The 20406-nt window shown below is 38.1% G+C and overlaps 1 protein-coding gene and 1 long non-coding RNA gene across 3 annotated transcripts in view; one reads left to right on the top strand and one right to left on the bottom strand.

Moving 5' to 3' along the window:
* kita (KIT proto-oncogene, receptor tyrosine kinase a) overlaps window positions 1–5462 on the bottom strand; it is a 30840-nt gene extending 25378 nt beyond the window's left edge. For both annotated transcript variants that reach the window (XM_077606811.1, XM_077606813.1), the window contains exons 1-2: window positions 5114–5462; window positions 1294–1548 (exon numbers count right to left, since the gene is read on the bottom strand). In XM_077606811.1, the coding sequence (XP_077462937.1) occupies window positions 1294–1548; window positions 5114–5171 (313 nt within the window). In that variant the 5' untranslated portion in view covers window positions 5172–5462. The remainder of the gene's footprint in view (window positions 1–1293; window positions 1549–5113) is intronic.
* Window positions 1–20406, top strand: part of LOC144078603 (uncharacterized) — a 42590-nt gene that overhangs the window by 8156 nt on the left and 14028 nt on the right. The window contains exon 4 of the long non-coding RNA XR_013301256.1: window positions 3891–4014. This is a non-coding gene — a long non-coding RNA (uncharacterized LOC144078603). The remainder of the gene's footprint in view (window positions 1–3890; window positions 4015–20406) is intronic.

Here is a 20406-nt window from a genome sequence, read left to right as displayed (position 1 = left end):
CAAGCAACTATTTAGGCTCACACTCATAACTAGGGGCAAGATGGCGCCGTTCAAGTGGCAGCCGGCGGCGGTAGCTCCGTCCACTCTTGCTCGTTTTGTGTTTTTGCTGCTTTTCTGTCTTAATGATTTGATTTGGTGATTCTTAATGATCCCATTTACTTTGATTTGCTTTGTACTTTGTGCTTTTGCTTTGTTGTTCTGTCTAATCACCCTCTTGCTACTGCCTCAATGAAATTTCCTGAATACGGGATGAATAAAGTTATCCAATCCAATCCAATTTAGAGTCTTCACCCAGCATGTTTTTGGGGTGTGGGAGCAAACCGGAGTACCCGGGGAAACCCCACACAGGCCTGGGGAGAACACACAAACATCACTCAGGTAGGTCTGAACCCACCAGGGGACTGAACCCTCAATCTCAGAACTTCCAGTTTATATATTAAATGAATTACACTTGGGATATTACAAATCAAAATTGTATACTTACCGTATTTTGCTGTTTAATATACCCCCCCATTGAATATACCCGGGTATATTAAAGGGCAGGGGTATATTAAATGGCGCACAAACGGGAAGGTACGATCCACTACGCACTCTTTATGCCGTGACAGGGTGTATCAACGTTTTGCAGACTAAAACTATTTACTGCTCAGGTTAAAACTACTTACTGCTGAATAAAGTCTGACTTGGAATTTTAATGAACTTAAGTATCTATAATTATGCCTCCATGAACACCATACAAATCTTGCCAAAAAAGCAGAGTTGCCGTTTAATATACCTGGGCAATGTTACCTCTAAGCTGCGCGCGTGCGCAATTGCGCACTAGTCTCGTCTTCTCTGCACACAACAAATCATATGGAGCGCACAAAATAAAATCCCAATTTTTTTATTTTTATTTTTTTTTTAGCTGTGAGGCCGACGCGCGAACCACTCATCCGCTGGGCTGCCCCATTCATAGATATTAATCATTACATTTTATTATGACTAAATAATTTGTGTAGTAGACATGCACCTGCTTATGGCAGGTGTGATACTGGTGTGTGCCCATAGCGAGCAATGATGATGTTGCTAACACCGGTACTCAGTGTGCTCAGGGAGGTTGTCTTTCTCCCCAGACAAACAAAAAATTAGAGGGAACATTGTACCCGGGTATATTAAACGGCAAAATACGGTAATTTCTAAGGATTCAACCTAACATACTAGGTTAGGAAAGTCAAAAGAAGATTCCGATTTTTTTTAATTTTTTTGCCCCACTCCCATTCGTACAATGAAATAATCAGTTAGATATGCAACTACCATTGACGAAGACATAGATGGACGTTTGCCTGCCACTCGTCCTCTCCAGGCAGATGTAGCGGCCCATGTCGACGGGCCGAGCGCGGGCCACGTCTAAAATGGAGGCGCCCTCCGTCCGGTGCTCTCCCCGCACCTTAGGCCTCTCCTCCCGGTGCCACTGCATCTCCTTCTCGCCCTGGCAGCGCAGGTTAAAAGGCGCATGGAGTGGGACCACCAGGTGGGATCCTGCTGGTTTGATGCTGGGCTCGGTTCGGCCTGAAAGATTGAAACACCACAGAAAATGAGGACATTTTTAGGAAATATCCAAGTCGGCTGGTCATTTGCAGATCGCCTCTGCTACATGTACCGTATCTCTTAACACGTTGGGCTGTATTCCAGTAGGTTGCGCCAATGCGCTCGAGCATAAAAAGCAGTTTCACATCAGCGCAAACCACTGGACCGTTTTGTCTATTAAGCAGCAGGCTGCCCTGAACTAAGCCAGCGAGAGCTATGTAGAAAGAATGCAAAGGTGAGCGTTCGATGCCACTGCGAAATAAATTAGCGAAGGTCACGCCCAACAGTGCAAAATGCCCCTTTTCAAAAGTACCTGCCTGCGCGCGTCCACCAAATTACCAACAGCTGCTTCAACTCGCCTCTTCGCCAGAATGGTAATCATTTTTGGGAATGGCAATGTCAGTGATTAAGGACACACTCTTGTGTACACTTTTCGTTTACTGTAAATGTTACAGTATGTTACAGTAAGAAGCAGTCTGTTCATACCTGCCTGTTTTGGTGATGACCAGGTTTGCCATTGCACAGGAAGGTGTACTTTGGAATTATGGCCAAAAAGTGATTGAAATGTATAATAAAAGATGATTGATTATAATTTTTGACACGGCAGCTTTGTCATTTTTGGGTGTAAAACAAAGTCTGTAACATTCAGCCAAAAGTTGCCTCATTTTTTATGACACGGAGTCTCCTACATGTTACAACCCGTGACATGATGCCTTTAATAGAAGTCTCCTGAGAGTTAAAGGTTTATTAGCCAGAGATTTACGACATCATCAAAATCTCTCTTCAACTCACATTGTCCCATTAGATTATTTGAACTCTTTTACACTTCTCCGAAAAGGAAATGCCACTTCATATCTTGCAAATTACCGATATTGTCTCGTGGAGGAAAGCATTAATGTTTTCTGTGACGAATTTCATATACCTAAAAAGTCCAAGTTCAGTAACAAATCATTTTAAGTGCACAAACAACCTTATTCCCGCGCAATACTCAAACTTAAAAGTGTAATAGCTGACGCAAACATAAAAAAATGGCACCCATGTCCATGACAATAACGCAGGTTTTGTTGTAACAACACTGCCACATGGCGCAAAATGATGTTTTATAAACAGATTAAAACTACCTGGACACTAGACCACATCCAATATTGACTTTACTCACTGTTTTCATGTAAACCAGTTCCACACAATTATCTTTTTATTTGTTTTTCGTTTTTCTGTTTGTTCTATTTAACCATTCAAATAGAAAATGTTACACATCCTGGGCTAGAAGTTTAAATTATTGTGACTGCAAAAAATCAAAAAGACAGAAAAGCCAGTATGTTTTTCATCGTCGGACCTTTTGTGGTTTGTCAGGAAAGTCTCGGACTGTTTGTCTTTAGGGAAGTCACTTGACTTCCTGGGCTATGCACTGCTTTCCATCAAGGCATTGCCAGAACTGCACCACTATTTTGGAAGGGTAAAAAAAAAACAGTGTAGGATTTCTTAAATCGTGTTTGGAAACGAAACCCTACCAGCTGATTTATTCGTTTGTTATTGTTTGAATGTGTTTTCCAAGAGCCTGCAAAAGTCTCATCAGCCTTTTTATTGTTCCTTCATGTTTACTGTCGTCAAATGGTAAAAGCTACACGAAATGGAGGTTGTGTATTCAGTGTCCATTTTCTTGTGTTTTTTTTTCGCATATCGGTCCAAGTCTTGCATGCTTTATTATTACCCATTTCATAAAACGATCCAGTAAAAAATCGGAAATGTATATCAATTCCCCACCAAGCGCCAACCTTCAAGATGCATTCATGATCAACCATGTGCATCCAAAAAAATAGGGAAATAAAACTGAATCCATTTTCACCAAAACTCTACTCCTTATCAATCCAACCATAGCCCTTATTGTCATAATTCACTGATCAGAGAAATGGAAGCCATCCCAGTTGCTTTTAAGTGAGCTGTTGGGTACACAGGACAGGTGACAAGCAATCACAGAGCATCTTTTTATCAAACATGCATTCATACTCACATTCACACGTCAAACAAAATTTCAGATTTTTTTTACTGGATCGTTTTATGAAATGGGTTTATAACACTGCATGCAAGAAGCTGGAGCAGCAAGTTGCAAACCATAAACCTCTAATCTGCTGTTCTGAGGTTTTCCTATGTTTTAATCCAACCATTGGGATATGATGCTTTAGCAATGTTTCATCTTTTATCCTAACTAGACTCATTTCTCTTTATTCAATAAACACAAATGTTGGGATGATCTTCATGATCATAGGACAGCAAACAGTCCAGATGCAAACAAGAGGGTATAACATGTCTCCATATTTTTCCAGGTCCGCCAGACAAACGCACATGTTCACTGGAGGAGGGCAATTGAAATTAGACTGCCGCACTCCTGCGTGCGTAGACAATCTTAAGGGAAACTTCACCACGTCGCCCCGTTGCGTCACATGACAGGTAAGCCTGAGCGTACGCGTCGGCCTGCGGATATTCGAAAACCACGGAGCCGCTCCGTCCCGTGCAAAAACAACACAAAAGAAATGCCGGAAGTCTGCAAAGTTGGCTCGCTTGACTTTGAATTGTGAATTGCGTAATATTGACAAACTGATGAACGTAAAACTGGATTTTACTACATTCCATCTTCATAACACAGCGGCTGTCACAATTCAAAGTGTGTTACTTATTACAAGGTATTAAAAAAACTGAAGACAGGATTTACACAAATGTTTGCTGCCAGCCCTCCCAGTCACAATGGAATGCAGCGGCATCAATGCAATTGAAAAATTAGCATTAACAACCAGTATTCGCAGTTAAATACTATGAAATGAAAGTTTTGAAAGTTTTTTGAGGCCATTAACTATTTCGGTTTTTATTTGTATTGGATTTGTTTTGATTAATTTATCATTTTACTTATTCAAAAAAACTATACCTTACATGGCATGTAATATAGGCGCACACCAAAAAAAATTTAATAATTTTTTTTTTTAAATACTATTACCAAAAATAGAAACTTGCCTTAAAAGGGTCAATATTTATCAATGGAGTAAGGTACTGGAAATATCTTGCATATAAACCTATGTATTATACAAGCCCCACTCTGCTTCCTTAATTGTCAGTAGAAATAAAATGGTCTGAATCAAAATAAAATGGAAAAAGTGTCCATATACAACAGTTTCACAGAGTTCAAGTGTGCTAATCCAATAGTTTTCTTTGTTACTCCTTGAAATTGATAACGTCAGATTGACATTTGACTCGTGCAGTTGAACAGCTGTTTGTTTGTTGAAATAAAAGAATGGTTTTTCTCAATGATACAGCGGATTTACGCACTACAATCTACTACTCAGTGTGCTGTCGAGGTTTTTTTTCCCCCATTTATTTTTCATTTTATGCCCGTCTAAATAATGCAAGCATCCATCGTGTTTGGTATCCACTGGTGTCCCCTTGCTTTGCGTGTCAATTGTGACAGCAGACATTCACAAACTGGAGTTTCAGGCCAATAGATGCAACAAGTTGCAATTGAGAAACACTCATTCAAAAAGAAAGGAGGAAAAAGTACCTGTTTGGAAGGTGATTTGCAGCACGACAATCCGCAGAAGTATCCAGCGGTAATCCATAGTTAGAGTTCCATGGGTGTAGCTGTGCACGAAAGCCGGGCAAGATCTGAGAAGCGGACGGTGGCGTAGGAACGCCGCTACTCCACGACACTCCACTCCCGTGGTAGATGAAGGAGAGGAAAGAGATGATGATGATGAAGAAGAAGAACTGTCGCACTCAGAAGGCTCCCAGAGCGCAGACCAGAGTCAGTGGACATTGCCAGGCCAGGACCTTGCGTGGCGAGCAGGTGTGCATGACTGACTGACACTGTGGGGTGGAAATGCTCTTGAGCGTGCGGCGGTGTACATGGCTGTGGGTTTGTGAGCGCTTAAATGAGAGCAAGAGAGACAGAGGGAGAGAGAAAGAGAGGGAGGGAGAAGAGAGAGAGACAGAGAGAGAGAGAGAGACTCCCTCACTGCTCCTAAGAAATACGGTGGTGCCTTGAAGTATGAGTTTCCAATACCACAAAACACTCATCTCAGTTCATCAGTATGGCACTAATATTACTGTATTTTGCCGTTTAATATACCCGGGTATATTAAATGATTTTTGCTTTTTTGAGCCTCCCGTTTGTGAGCCATTTAATATACCCCTGCCGTTTAATATATTATACCGCAAGTCCGCTTTTTTGGCAAGATTTGTATGGTGTTCATGGGGGCATAATTATAGATACTTAAGTTCATTAATATTCCAAGTCAGACTTTATTCAGCAGTAAGTAGTTTTAACCTGAGCAGTAAGTAGTTTTAGTCTGCAAAACAACGTTGATGCACCCCGTCACGGCATAAAGAGTGCGTAGTGGATTGTACCTTCCCGTTTGTGCGCCATTTAATATACCCCTGCCGTTTAATATACCCGGGTATATTAAATGGTGGGTATATTAAACAGCAAAATACTGTAGTCTTTCTTCTCAGAGGATGAATAATATGCTGTGAGTACTAAGGGTGAGTCCTAAAATGTCATTTTCGTTTGGTTCAATTTCTTGAAGCCCTTGTTTCGCTTCTTTTTAAATGTCATCAAGATCACTTTTGGGAATAAGAGCTACCCATTTGGTAGAATTTGAAATGGATTAGACTGAGTTGTTAAGAATAAAATCACAAAAAGAAATTGTTTACATTGGAACAATTGTAGAGGACCGACCGGTGGATGAGTGGTTAGCGCATTGGCCTCACAGTGGGGGTCCTGGGTTCAAATCCAGGTCGGTCCACCTGTGTGGGTTTTCTTTGGGTACTCTGCTTTCCTCCCACATTCCAAAGACATGCATGGTAGGCTGATTGGACACTCTAAATTGCCCCTAGGTATGGTTGTGAGCATGAATGGTTGTTCATATCCTCGTGCCCTGCGATTGGCTGGTCACCAATTCAGGGTGTCCCCCGCCAGCTGGGGTAGGATCCAGCACCGCCCGCGATCCTACTGAGGATAAAGCGGGACAGAACATGAATGAATGAATGAATTGTTGAATCTTGATGCAACAAGTTCAAAATGAACTAGGACCACCCGGCTTTCCTCAGCATGGAGGTATGAAAAGTGCATCTGAGGAGCATGCATGCCCTCTACTGGCTAATCTGGAATCTAGAGGCAAAGATGCAGGTAGTCCACAATTAATCTTTAGAGCAATGTCAACAGATAATTTTGGATTGATTCACTTGCCATTATCTTGTCTTGGTAACTTTAAAGGAGCCATATGGCAGACTGGTGGCCAAAAATGGTACTGCAACTGAATCAAAATGTTCTACGTATATCGAATAATTTATTCTGTCACTGTTTTATTCTGTCAGAGTTTAGATATTTTCTAACTGGATCAGTGCACCAAGTTGGCAAATATTTTAAATCCCAGACTGATAGTTAATTATGACTAGTTAAAGGGGTCAAATAAAAAACGAAATTGTCGCATCTTTTCTTGCATTTCTGTCTTGGAATGCTTGTTAATTGTCAAATTTATAGTCTCAAACGAGAAACAGCATCAGAATGCTACAAATCTTAAACTGGAATTCAACCCCTGCTGTATTTGAAGGCCAAATATTTCAAACCACAGATACCACTGTGCACACTGCCCATGATAAATTTCTGCCTCCCGACCAGAAAATTCCAATGAAACGCCGTAATTTTCCAAATGTTGGCTTTGAACCTGCGTTGGAATGGTGTTTGAAAGATCACACTTTTAATATTTTAATGTCCATCTAACAAAAGTGTGGTGACATTTTGAAGGGGGGAAAATTATATCAAAATCTCCCTCAAATTATATCAAAATCTCCCTCAAAGATCTCAATGTGGACATTTCTCACATTCCATTACTAACAGGCGTTATAATGCCCCGCTTTTACAACATCAGACAAAAAATGCATTGGGGCGCCACTTAAAGATCTCAAACTTGGATTTTCTCATTTTTGATGAGGAAAACTCCATTGAATGGCCAGAAATTTCCACCCATTGGTGCCAAATTATGAATTTGAAAACCGCTTAAATGGTCAAAAAAATGTCAATTTCAATCTTGAACCCCCAAAAAACCTTTTGACAAAAAAAATGCATTTGATTGCCCCGCAATTAATTTTCCGGTCCCTAACTTCGCCCTCAAAAACTGAATATTTCTGACCTGTGGCTGAGAATAAAATGCCACAAACTTAAATGTATGTCCTGCAAACTGAAAAGAGCATTGAAACAGAACAACATTAGCAATTGTGGAATACCACTCAGATTGCATATTTGCAGTTTCTGTCTTGATTTTTCATCATTTTCTGACGTCTTGATAGTAAAATTGCATTAAAACACCACAGTTAAATCTCTCATTTTTCAACTATGATTTGCGGCACAAACCCCTGCAATAAATGAACAATCCCTGTAATCAAAGTCAGACATTTTAACCCTTAATTTCATTATTAATCTCATTTCTAACAAGAATTTAGAGTAAATTCATGACTTGTAGTTCTACGCTAGTTGGACTTTGTGAACCCTGTGCAAAGAACCCACACTTTTACAACGGCCCTTTGTGTTTTGTTCCCTCCTACGATCACATGTTGCATCATTTGAATACTAACATTCTCTCGTACATGCCTGAAGGCAGCATCTTCAATTGTTGAAAGAACTCTGGGAGTCTTGAGCAGGTGGGTTATTAGATAGGGGTCTTGGAAATGTTTTTACATTTTGACATTTCCCTGCTATTTCTGCTGTCTTGTGATGGCCCGTTGCACCCTCGAGCTGTCTAAAGTATGGGTTAGTAGAGTTTTGTGCTTTTTGTTGAGATGCTGCATGAAGATTATGCATGGCCCACATTTATCCTTTATAGGGCAAGTGACTATTTTTGGTCATTAAAAAAATATATGATACTAATAATCACATTCTGGGTCATATAAGGATGACCTACAAAATGTCGTTCCCATATATTTACATACCTGTCAACCTCGGCCACTTTATTAATGATTGCAATTCCCCTTATTAAGCGATAAAATTAAAAAAAAAATGTACAAATGCAACGCGGCACATATTTACTCTCATAGGGCGCACGTAAAAGTCTAAAATTTTCTCCAAAATGGACGGCTTTCTGGCGCGGTATATTTCTATCGTGAAAAGGCGAACGAGATCAGTATTTCCAAAAATTCTACTTAAAAAAATCCTGTACAAAAGTTGTTATACGGCGTACACAATTTGAAATGATCAAAAAACGTATAAAATACGGGTAAAAACATGTAAGTTGACAGGTATGTATTTAAGATGTATAAAATATGGGGAAACCGTATAAGTTGACAGGTATGTATTTAAGACGTATAGAATATGGGGAAAACATATAAGTTGACAGGTATGTATTTAAGACCTAAACAATGAAATGTAATGCCTTCTTAAGACAGTTTTGAAAAATTAGTTGATTTGAGACTTTTAAGACATTTAAAAACTGTTTTACTCTCTATAAGGCACTCAACTCATTGGCTGCCATTATGGGAGAGGCTGGACGATCGAATGTAGAATGTTTTACGCTAGATAATGCAAATAAATCTGCGCAAGGTGAAAAAGACACTCATGCGTCTTCGCATGCATTGTAAATAGGTCCGTAACATAATAATGTAATTAACTTTCAAAGTTTATGTTCTTTGCGAACTATTTCTTAAGTTACTGTTCCGGCAGTTTGATTTACTACTTATGTTATGCTATTTAGTTTGTTGTTATGATCATTTTAGTTGGAATGACATTTGACTTAATGACCTGCCATTATTTTGACATTGTCTGTGTAGAAGTAGATATAAGACTAGATATAAGGTCTTCTGTTTACAAAATGTCAGTGAAAATGATTCCTTACTACCATGTTGAATGCCACTATGTCGATGATAGCTGCTCTCACGTTGCCATCTAAATGACCCACGTTGAAACTTTTACAGGTAAATCAGCTAGTTTAATGAACCATTTGTTCATAAAGTTTTTTTTTAAACTGATCCAGGCTTTCATAGTGCTATTCACAGATATCTCACACATTACAGACTGATAACTGACTCAAATCCTCAGTTTATCCTTACAATACTAGTCTTTTATTCACGTGTAATAATTTAATTTCAAATAAATCCAAGTGGCTCCTACATCCAATATTTCTCTGCCAGAGTTTGGACACGCTTGGTCTACAATGGATTGTGTGTTATGAGTCCATACACCATTTACGCTTCCACCCGTAATATACCGTATTTTCACGACTATATAGCACATCGCATTTAAAGGCGCAGTGTCAGTAACGAGTGCTATTTCTGTATTTGACACACACAAGACGCATCACATTTAAAGGCGCACCCACTAGATGGTGCTGCGCTAAAGGGAATGTCAACAAAACAGGCAGTCAAACTTTATTAATAGATAGCAAATCAGCTTTCTGACAACTCCATTCACTCCCAACATGAATAAACAACAGTTTTTTTTTAATTTTCTCCGAGGTTAAAGTATTAGTATTTTCGTGACACAGCAATAGCATAATAACTCATGTTGAACAGGTGGGCATCTCACCAAAGTCGTCATTAATCGAGTCAGTAATTTCTGCCTTCCTGAAAGCTCGGACCACAGTTGAAACTTCCACTGGGAATTATGACGAACATAGAATTAATGTGCTACAATATTTATCCATATATAATATATATATAGTTCGCAGTCTAGCTTTGAATGCTCTGTTGATTCCAACATCTAGCGGGAGGAGTTCTTTTGTAAATCCAGCCGGAATGACGGCGTGCACCAAATTAGTGTGTTCGCCGTCATACTGGGTCTACTGACAAAATAACTCTATATCCCAGCAGTCACTACGCAGTACTTTTTCTACGGGGAAAATAGTAGAGTCGGGGGCTGCTTGCCGTAGTTGTGAGAGCTGTAGAGGATGGTGTACCCTATCCACTGATTTATTTTATTTTATCGTTATAACAATAGTATTGGTCCATATATAAAGCGCACTGGATTATAAGGCGCCCGGTCTATTTTGGAGAAAATTTAAGACTTAAGTGCGCTTTATAGTCGTGAAAATACGGTACTGTTATGATTTAGAGCTATGCAAATAAACATGACTTTTAAAGGCTCGGGTGTCTTAGTTCCTGAAACATTACCTCTAATTGAACACATTAAACCTTGTAAATGACACATCAGTTATCACACATTGATTTTTCCCCTTTAATTCACATTAACACCCTCTTCAATAGACACCAGAGAACACAACAGAGCCAGTTGAGGGAGGAAGATATGGGAACATTTGTTCCTACATGTCTCATAAGATTATCTCCTTGCTCATCTGTACAGATTTTAAGGTTTGATGTTCTTTCATAACATTATTCGACATGGAGATTTCACAGGCTGCCTCGCTGTTTAAAATACACAATTAGAGTAAAGCATTGTACGGAATTTGGAATGGAACAGTGAGTGCAATCAGTTGAATCTGGTGAACAGTTGGTAGCTGGAGTTGTCCTGGGACCGAAGGGTCAGCGGCTCACTGCCGCCGAAGTGCTCTTGGGCAAGGCACCGAGTCTAATTTCCCCCCAGTGGGTCGGCCATGCCATGCGTGGCAGTAGCACTGTTGGTGTGTGAATAGATGGATTTTTTATTGTTATGCGCTCTGAGAAACGGGCTGTTTGGTTAAAAACAAAGTCAAGTTAGATATTTGGTTTCGGAAAAACTTCATACGGTGGTACCTCTTCTACCTACGAATGTTTTTTTTTACAAAATCAATAGTATCAATATACGAAAAGCCTCAATGGGAAAATTTTGCTGTAAAATCCGACTTAAAAAAATCAAGTTACGAAACTATTTCTGGAAACAATTCATTTTGGAAGTAGAGGTACGTGCCACTCCATTTGGAATGCAAGTTTGGGGATTTGGCGAAGGGTTTTGTTTAGCACAGATGGACCGAAATGCAGCAGTTATCATTGATCAAATCAAAATCCATCTGCTGGCTGCTTATACTTTGCAAATTTGTTGAAGCCAGACGTCTTATTTGATACACCACTGGTTGACATTCTTGGACTGGATATTTGCTGGGAATGATCTGTATTCACGCCACAGTGGTTTTAAATCCAATTCAGAGCAGGAAATACCTTAAGTCAATAGACCCGGGTTCAGCCCACAAGGTAGACTTTGTATCCTCCTTGTTTGTGGAATGGAACAGAACTACTTAGATTTCGTCCGTGCATTATTTATGTTGCGTAACTTGTTTATTGCGCAGAAATCATTATAAAAGACTGCAAACTTCATTCCGACTTGGTTTTTATTTGGTGCTTTTGCGTAACATTTTTTTGTTGGCCCGCTAGCGTTGCTTGAATTCTTTTAATCAAGAAAACTAACTACACACAGACACTCCATTCTCTACACATAAGGCCAAGTATGGAGGGGAAAATTCTATTCTAATTCTTGGATTGACCTTGTTGATGAAGAAGGCTGCCATATTTACAGTATCTTGACTTTGATCAACTTTTTGTCTAGTTGTATTTTCTTCAATATCTTATCACGTCTGTAACAATCCACAACGAGACCCCATGATGGTGCATTACTCTGATTTTCCCATGTTTGGCTTTGAAAACTCTCCCCTGTTCAACAAGTTTTGTTTCAAATAGCAAAGCAAAAAGAAGGCACTCGAGCCAATAGAATCAATGTATTCTACTTTGTCCTGGTCATGGGTGGTTTGCACCTGGATTGATTGCCAGCCAATCACAGGGCACAAAGGGACAAATGGCCATTGACACGCACGCTCATACTTAAGGGCAATTTAGGATGTTTAACCAGCCTACCATGCTCGTTTTTTTCGGGATGTGGGAAGAGTCACTGTAACATAATCTTCATCTGGCATCCTTTTAAGTGGTTTCACTGATTTTGGGTGGCGATTAGAATTTTCCTCCAACAAACCACATGCAGTTTGGGAAATCTCCCAAAAATACAAACACACAGCAGAGTCAAAAATACAAGTCGATAAAATGTTTTTTTTTTAAATTTCATAGATAAATTAGCAATGAAGCACAAAAAAAGTCTTGGAATTTTGCATATATTCTGATAAATAGTAGTTTTGAGAATTGTCGTTAAGAGCAATTCCCATCAATGAGACAGCAAATGATCACTGTCAACCCTCCCTTTGCCAGCCAATAACATATCCCAATTAAAAATCCCATATGAACATTATTTAAGCCAAAAATCTCAAATCAGAAATCATCATAGGGTACTACTACTTGGTCCAATAAATTCCTAAAAAATGTAGCGAAATTAGTTGTTTTGTTTGTTTGTGGCTGATTTTGTACAGTGTGGTAGGTAACCTGAAGGGAATACACATTAAAAGTTGTAACCTTTTTCCAACCACATAATAAATTTCCATCTCTAATTAATGATAATTATTGAGGAATTTGGGGTATTGTAAGGATACCGTTTGTTCAAGTGACCTTTAATGATATAATCTGCGAAGAGAACTTTTTCAGCATTTATTCAATTTAATGGATCCATCTTTTCTGCAACGCAGCAAGCGCTGGAACTTATTTCATGTGTAAAGATAGATCTAAAACCATAAGAAAAAATACCTGCAGAAATGAGTCTGTATTTATTCTAGGCTCGTTTTGCAATTTTTGTCATGTCCACATCCAGAAATGGTTGCCTGCCAATGAATGACCACATTTTGAACAGGCGCAAAGGTGACAGTGCTCTTTTAAAGTGTGATGCAACACAGGCGTTTGTATTTGAGAAGGTAAAGGATATTGGCAGAAACAGAATACGTAATAACCTAACAGCACATTTTAACACACTGAGTAGCCAACATATTTTCGATTTCCATCGTGCTTGGTATGTAGACTGTCTGCGATGTTCCAGAAAGAGGCATGCCAATTTTAGCAGTTGAAAAGATCATGCCGTCGCAATTATTTACATACAGATTATACTTCAAAACGGATTGATAAAAATGAAACGGAATGTCCATTTCATTTTCCTTAGCAAAAAATAAAAATACACAAAGCACCTTTTGGTGGAAAATAGACCATCTTGGAACAACACTTATTCTTGCTCATGATAATCCAGAATATCAAATGATAGCGCAAATAGCTTTACATAAGTGCGATCATTGTCATTTTTTTTGAAGACTCTTTGACATGTTCACCATCTGTTACATCTTACAGTCCTCACGGTAGACTAAACCTGATGATGTCATTGCATTCTATCAATCTTCAGAAATGCAAAACATGTGCAGTTGACCAGGTTCCCTACTGCTCGAATTTTAGGGGAACTGGATGCCATCTTTGCTTTGCTCTGAAAAACACTCAAGAATTAGGTAAATGAAAGTAATCATCTACCTACCATAAACCTAACCTGAAATCCAAGAGTCCAATGCGACCATTTTAATTGCCATCACGAGGCCCATTGTTCTGACTAGATCCACTTACAATCCAGAGTGATGTAGGGTAACATAAATAACAGTCCATTTTACAAAGAGATCTAATTTTCAATCTTCAGTCTTGAGTAGTTCTTAAATGTATCAAAATCTGATGTCATCGCTTAATTCCGCATTCTCCTCTGAAACTTTAACCTGCGTTTTGTGTCTTGCATTAAGTTTCCTTCTTTTCTACTCATCATTAACTGAGCTGAAATTATGTTAAAACATTCCGATCTGGGAATGTCCAAATAAGATCATCTCAAGTCTAATTATAGCCCCGCAAACTCCACAAAATCCCCTTCCATCATTCCATCCATCATTCCATCTTTTTTAATGATGCTTAACCCACATAGGTCCTCAATAATCGTTGATGTCTGGGTATAAAATTAAAAAATGATTAATTCTCATCGTTGACTGCTGAAAATGAAAAACACTGAATTAATGGATTTCCTCACTAGAGCCGAACTGTTGTTATTATCGCTTTGGGCATCTCCGTTGTTTTGGACACAATTCCCTTCTCAAATCTACACTCCGACCATTCCAAAGAAACACCCGCCATAGCAAAATATGTCGAGCAGTACTTTGATGGAGTCACAAGAATGAAACAATTTATCCCCTTTAGAACAAGGAGGGTGTTGACGTAGACATTGATGGATGGTAAAAATACTTCAGAATTACAACTGCATTTATTTTACATGAAAACGTCAAACACTTTTTTTTTAGTTGTTAGAGCAAGGGTGTCAAACACGGGTTGGTTCGCGGGCCGCATTAACGTCAACTCGATTTCATGTGGGCCGGACCATTTTAGGTATATAGATTTTTTTAATGAGTTTAAAAGAAATTGACTAAAAGTCCTAAATATTCAGGATTTAAAAAAAAATCTAAAACAATGTTTACTTGAGCTTTTTTTTCTTAGTAAGGGAAAACAAATCATTTGTTTTTCATTTCAATTTTTTAAAATTATGTTCACTATTACAAGTGGAAAACTGAAAATATTTGTATATATTTTACAAAATTATTTTTGAACTAAAAACAAAAAGAAAAAAAATATTGGATAAAAATTGCAATTATTGATTTACAAAGGGGAAAATCAGGAAATATCACTCATGATTTACTTTTACGGGCCGCAAAAAGTATGCGGCGGGCCAGATTTGGCCCCCGGGCCACGACTTTGACACCTGTGTTAGAGGAAGAATGCACAATATTTTGTGGAGGATTACTAAGGCATGTAAATCCTTGTAAAATCCTGGTCCACCCATTATCATTCCTTTGATTAGTTTGCCAGCAAAATTAAGCTAAATATCCGATTTAGTGGCTTTGTTTCTCATTGTCAATGGTTGACAATCTTGAGGCCAAACTATGAAGTAAATGACCCAATTTTTTTTAATGTTGGAGCCTTATTGGTCCCTGGGAACAAGCAAAAGATGTATATAATTTATCTTTTCATAAATTCATAGCTAATTTAATAAGGTTACAATAACCAAAGATTGTTTGTTCATTTTAGATGATCTGTGCAATGCATCTTATTTGATAGGTCACGTTTTTCCAAGGAAGAAAAATAGCATGCTAGTGTCTCATGGGTAGGCCTGGTAAAAGTTATGTATCAAATATGATACATTTGGCACTTTAGGGTTTAAAAATAAAAATTATATTATTCGGGGCCATGGACACTGCACTTCTGTTTTTATTCATTTAATTTGATCATATCTATTAAAACTAAAATGAGAATTAATGACAATAAATCCGATACATTGCATATAACTTTTGTATAATTTAGTATTATCGATATGTAGTATGTCAAATTGGTAAGTCATCGTATGTGGATGCCCAATCAGTACGAGATGAGGATTTTTTTAAATTTATTTTTGAAATAGGCAGAAAAGTCAGTACAGACGCTCCCCTACTTACGAACGCAATTGGTTCCGAGCGATTGTTCATAAGTTGAATTTGTTTGTAAGTTGATTCAGTGCTATATTTTGTATTATAATTTATGTTTAAGGCCTATATAAGTATATTGAAGGTTTATACAAGTGCATTTGTATGTTTAAGGCTTGTATAAGTAACACACATTGGTTTGTAGTGAAAAAAAACATTTAGTAAAATGGAGAGAATATGTACAGTACTGTATAGAGAGAGAGAGATTTATGTATTAGAAACTGGCTGAAAGAAGCGATCTAACGACGATTGCACACTTTTCTTCTTTTTTTCATCATAAAGGATGCGGTAGCACTGTATGGCATCATTCAATTGATTTGCAAACTTTGTGCAACGTTCAATATTTGGGTCCTCCTGCCCGATCTTTCTGTTTATAAATGGTGTTGAATGTGCAACGCTCTCCACTCTCACGCGCATCAAGCTTCGTTATTATTGCCACTCGTTTCAAATGAAATGGCTTGCCTCTTCCTTGTAACTCCCTCAATAGAAGCATTTCGCTTTTTACCAACCATATTCAATAATGGATGCACAAGATATTTAATGATACAAATGAAAAAGGTTCTTTGCCCACTGGAGATACGTTCACGCACTTCCGCATTGCAACGAAGAAGGTAGATGCTGGGTGAGCTGAGCCCTCACAGCGCCAGGCGTATTAGCGGCGGAAAGAAGCACTACTCGGAAAAAAATACAAAATTGGACTTGCGAACATTTTTCGACTTAAACGCAATTTGCAGACATGTTCGTATGTACCGTTGTTCGTAAGTTGAATGTTCGTAAGTAGGGGAGCGTCTGTATTGGTGGTGATCCTGCTATTGATTACAGATGGAATACACTTGGAAAAGTGGCCATTTAAACATTCAATTTCCCCCAATTTCTCAATCAGGACATGATTGATATTTTTTCCACACAATTCACATAACTATCAACAGTTGGCACATTTTGTATACACAGGTTTTACCAACCAGAATAGCAATCTGCTTTTCATTTTGTATAATGAAGTCACTTTTGTTTTCCCGATTCGTTTCGATGGCATTATGAAACCGTAATCACCATGAAATGTTTTTTTGTAAAGCCTTTTTTTAAACATTTGTTTGCAGTATATGTTTTTTTCCTAAACTTTATTTGTGGAAGCTAACCATCACCCCGTTAAGGCTCGAGGCTTGGGCCGCCTGTGACACCCACAACTGGTGATCACATGAACGGCAGGATGTTGTGCCCCCAGCCACGTCCTGAAATCCAAAAACACATGACACATCTAAACAAGTTAGCGGCATACACTCGAACCATTGCAGCAACAAAAAAAAAGCCAGATGCATATAAAAAGCTTCAACAAACATTGTGGTATGTCGTCAAGCACCCCGGAAGCTACACAACAAAGGGTAGTATTATTCCAGAGCTTTGAGCTAACAAATAGAGGCTAGTTCGGTAAAGAGTCATGTATGAGGACGAATTTAGCGTGGCGATACAGATAACATTCATTCTTTTTATTTTGTCTCGTTTTCAAAACTAGTTTGAATTCATTGCTAAACTAAGCACTTTTAGCTTAGGGGAAGAAAGTAATTAAAAAAAGTTTAATTGTAGCTATGGCTAATTTCACGGGTGCCTTTTTTATATCAACAAAAGTATTGTTTCAACAATTTGCTACGTTTACTGTAATTTGTTACATCAGTAATTTTTCGGATGAGTTACACTTGCTGAGAAGAAAACTATACTAGTTATTTAGACTATACAGTGGTACCTCGACCTACGATCAGCTCTACCTACGACATGCTCGAGGTACGATGAAAATTTCGATCGAATAATTCGCCCTAGATACGATCAAAATTTCGAGATGCGACCTAGCCAGGTGGTCATGACATGAGAGGCTGTTTATCATTGTAGCGCACTTATATTTTACTTAATCACAAAAACAAAAGTAATTTAGATTAGATTACATTAGAATTTTATTTCATCCCGAATTCCGGAAATTTCTTGTGATGTTTTATAATGTGAAGCGAGTGCCTGACCAAGTGACACACGTGTGTACAAACCAACACGTTAGGGTTGTTTTTGGAATGTGGGAGGAAACCGGAGTACCCGGAGAAAACCCACACAGGACCAGCGAGAACATTCTTCCCTGAAGAATTCCCAGGCCAGTTTTGTACTTGCATTTTCCCACTTGTAAAAAATTCTTTACAAGCTTTGAGGTATGGCACAAGGCCAGATCTTGCTGAAAAATCCCAGATCCATCAGGAAACCTCTTATTCACCTCTAGAATGACTCTTAAGAGAACACATCATTCCATCAAAGACACGCAAACCTCTGACTTCATGCCAACTACAACAGTATAAAAAAAACATTGAAACTAGTTTAATTCATTTGCATAAGAATGTGTTTAGAAGCACCTAATAAAAAGAACTGCAATCTCCGTCGATATACTGTTAAACATTTAGTGGAAATAAAAATTATTCAAAAATATTAACCATGCAAATTAGATTTGAACTCTTAAATCTTTGATTTAGGACACATGTGTCAAAGTGGCGGCTCGGGGGCCAAATCTGTCCCGCCGCATCATTTTGTGTGGCCCGGGAAAGTAAATCATGAGTGGCAACTTTCTGTTTTAGGATCTAATTAAAATGAAGATTATAGATGTTTATTAAGTTTCCTGATTTTCCCCCTTTTAAATCAATAATTGTAATTTTTTTAATCATTTTTTCTGTTTTTAGTTCAAAAATCATTTTGTAAAATCTAAAAATATATTTTAAAAAAGCTAAAATAAATATTGTTTTAGATCTATAAAAAACTGAATATTCAGGGCTTTTAATCCAGTTCTTTTAATCAATTTCTAAAAATATCTAAATATTATATCTAAAGTGGTCCGGCCCACATGAAATCAAGTTGACGTTAAAGCGGCCCGCGAACCAACCCGAGTCTGACACCCCTGATTTAGGACCTTTTTAGATGTTTTTTTCCACCACTAGCTTAATAGACAAGCTGGCTCCGCATTCAGTATTTCCAGCCTTAGCATCATGCACTCATTTTCCAATGTTAATTGCCTCCATGTCAATGGCAATCTTAATTGACCATCCATGGCAGCTGAATTGAAATCAATACACTCCCTGACTGCTATTCCGCATAACACCCTTATTAAGTACACATGCAATGTGACAGTTAACGGAGTGTTTTTGCAAACGAATATAAACAATCTGCTCAAGATTGGATTCAGAGCTATCTTAAGGAATGAATTATTCATAGTTAATTCAAGATGATGAGGTCCACTTTACAGAATCATAATAACATTGTTGGCTGGAAGACAAACTTTGTGTCGACTTCTTGTTTTTAACTGCAAATTCAAGGAACGAGTTAAGAAATGTTCTCACTAAAAGTATAAACAGGGTGAGGCAAGTGTTGTTTGGTGCACTCTTCCCCCAGCCATGAGAACTCTCATATGATTTCAAGTGCAAAGTCAGTGTAGTCATGAGTTTCACTGTTTTTCCTGGCCTGCAGGCGTGTTCCCGGCAAGAACATCTAGATATCTATTCCAATCAACTCGTTTGGGGGCTGTCAACATATCCAGAATAATGTCAAACAATATCAACAAGCCTCTTGATTAAACATAATCACGCAGATTAGCCTAGTTTAGATAACTTTATTCATCCCCGTATTCGGGAAATTTCACTGCCACAGTAGCAAGAGGGTGAGAATACAGACACAGGAAAAGACATTTTTGACATAAATAAATAGGTAATAAATAAGTTAATAAATAAATAGATAAGCGTGTTGCTGGAAAAAAATATACACAATCATATATAAATATATATACACACCATATTTTCACGACTATATGGCGCATCGCATTTAAAGGCGCAGTGTCAGTAACGAGTGCTATTTCTGTATTTGACACACACACGACGCATCGCATTTAAAGGCGCACCCACTAGATGGTGCTGCGCTAAAGGGAATGTCAACAAAACAGTCAGATAGTTCAGCCAAACTTTATTAATAGATTACAAATCAGCTTTCTGACAACTCCATTCACTCCCAACCTGAATAAACAAGTTTTTTATTTTCTCCGAGGTTAAAGTATTAGTATTTTCGTGAAACAGCAATAGCATAATAACTCATGTTGAACTGGTGGGCATCTCACCAAAGTCGTCATTAATCAAGTCAGTATTTTCTGCCTTCCTGAAAGCTTGGACCACAGTTGAAACTTTCACTGAGAATGATGACCAACATAGAATAATTGTGCTACAATATTTGGCGCTCGCCGTCATTCCGGCTGGATTTACAAAAGAACTCCTGCCGTTAGATGTTGGCGTCAACAGAGCATTCAAAGCTAGACTGCGAACTATATATATATATATATATATATATATATATATATATATATATATATATATATATATATATATATATATATATATATATATTTAGATTTTACAAGATGCTTTTTGAACACAAAAGATTGGATTAAAAATTGCAATTATTGAAAAAG

Source organism: Stigmatopora argus, chromosome 8 (genome assembly GCF_051989625.1).
Source record: "Stigmatopora argus isolate UIUO_Sarg chromosome 8, RoL_Sarg_1.0, whole genome shotgun sequence".
Classification (NCBI taxonomy): domain Eukaryota; kingdom Metazoa; phylum Chordata; class Actinopteri; order Syngnathiformes; family Syngnathidae; genus Stigmatopora; species Stigmatopora argus.
This window is presented reverse-complemented; position numbering and strand designations above follow the sequence as displayed.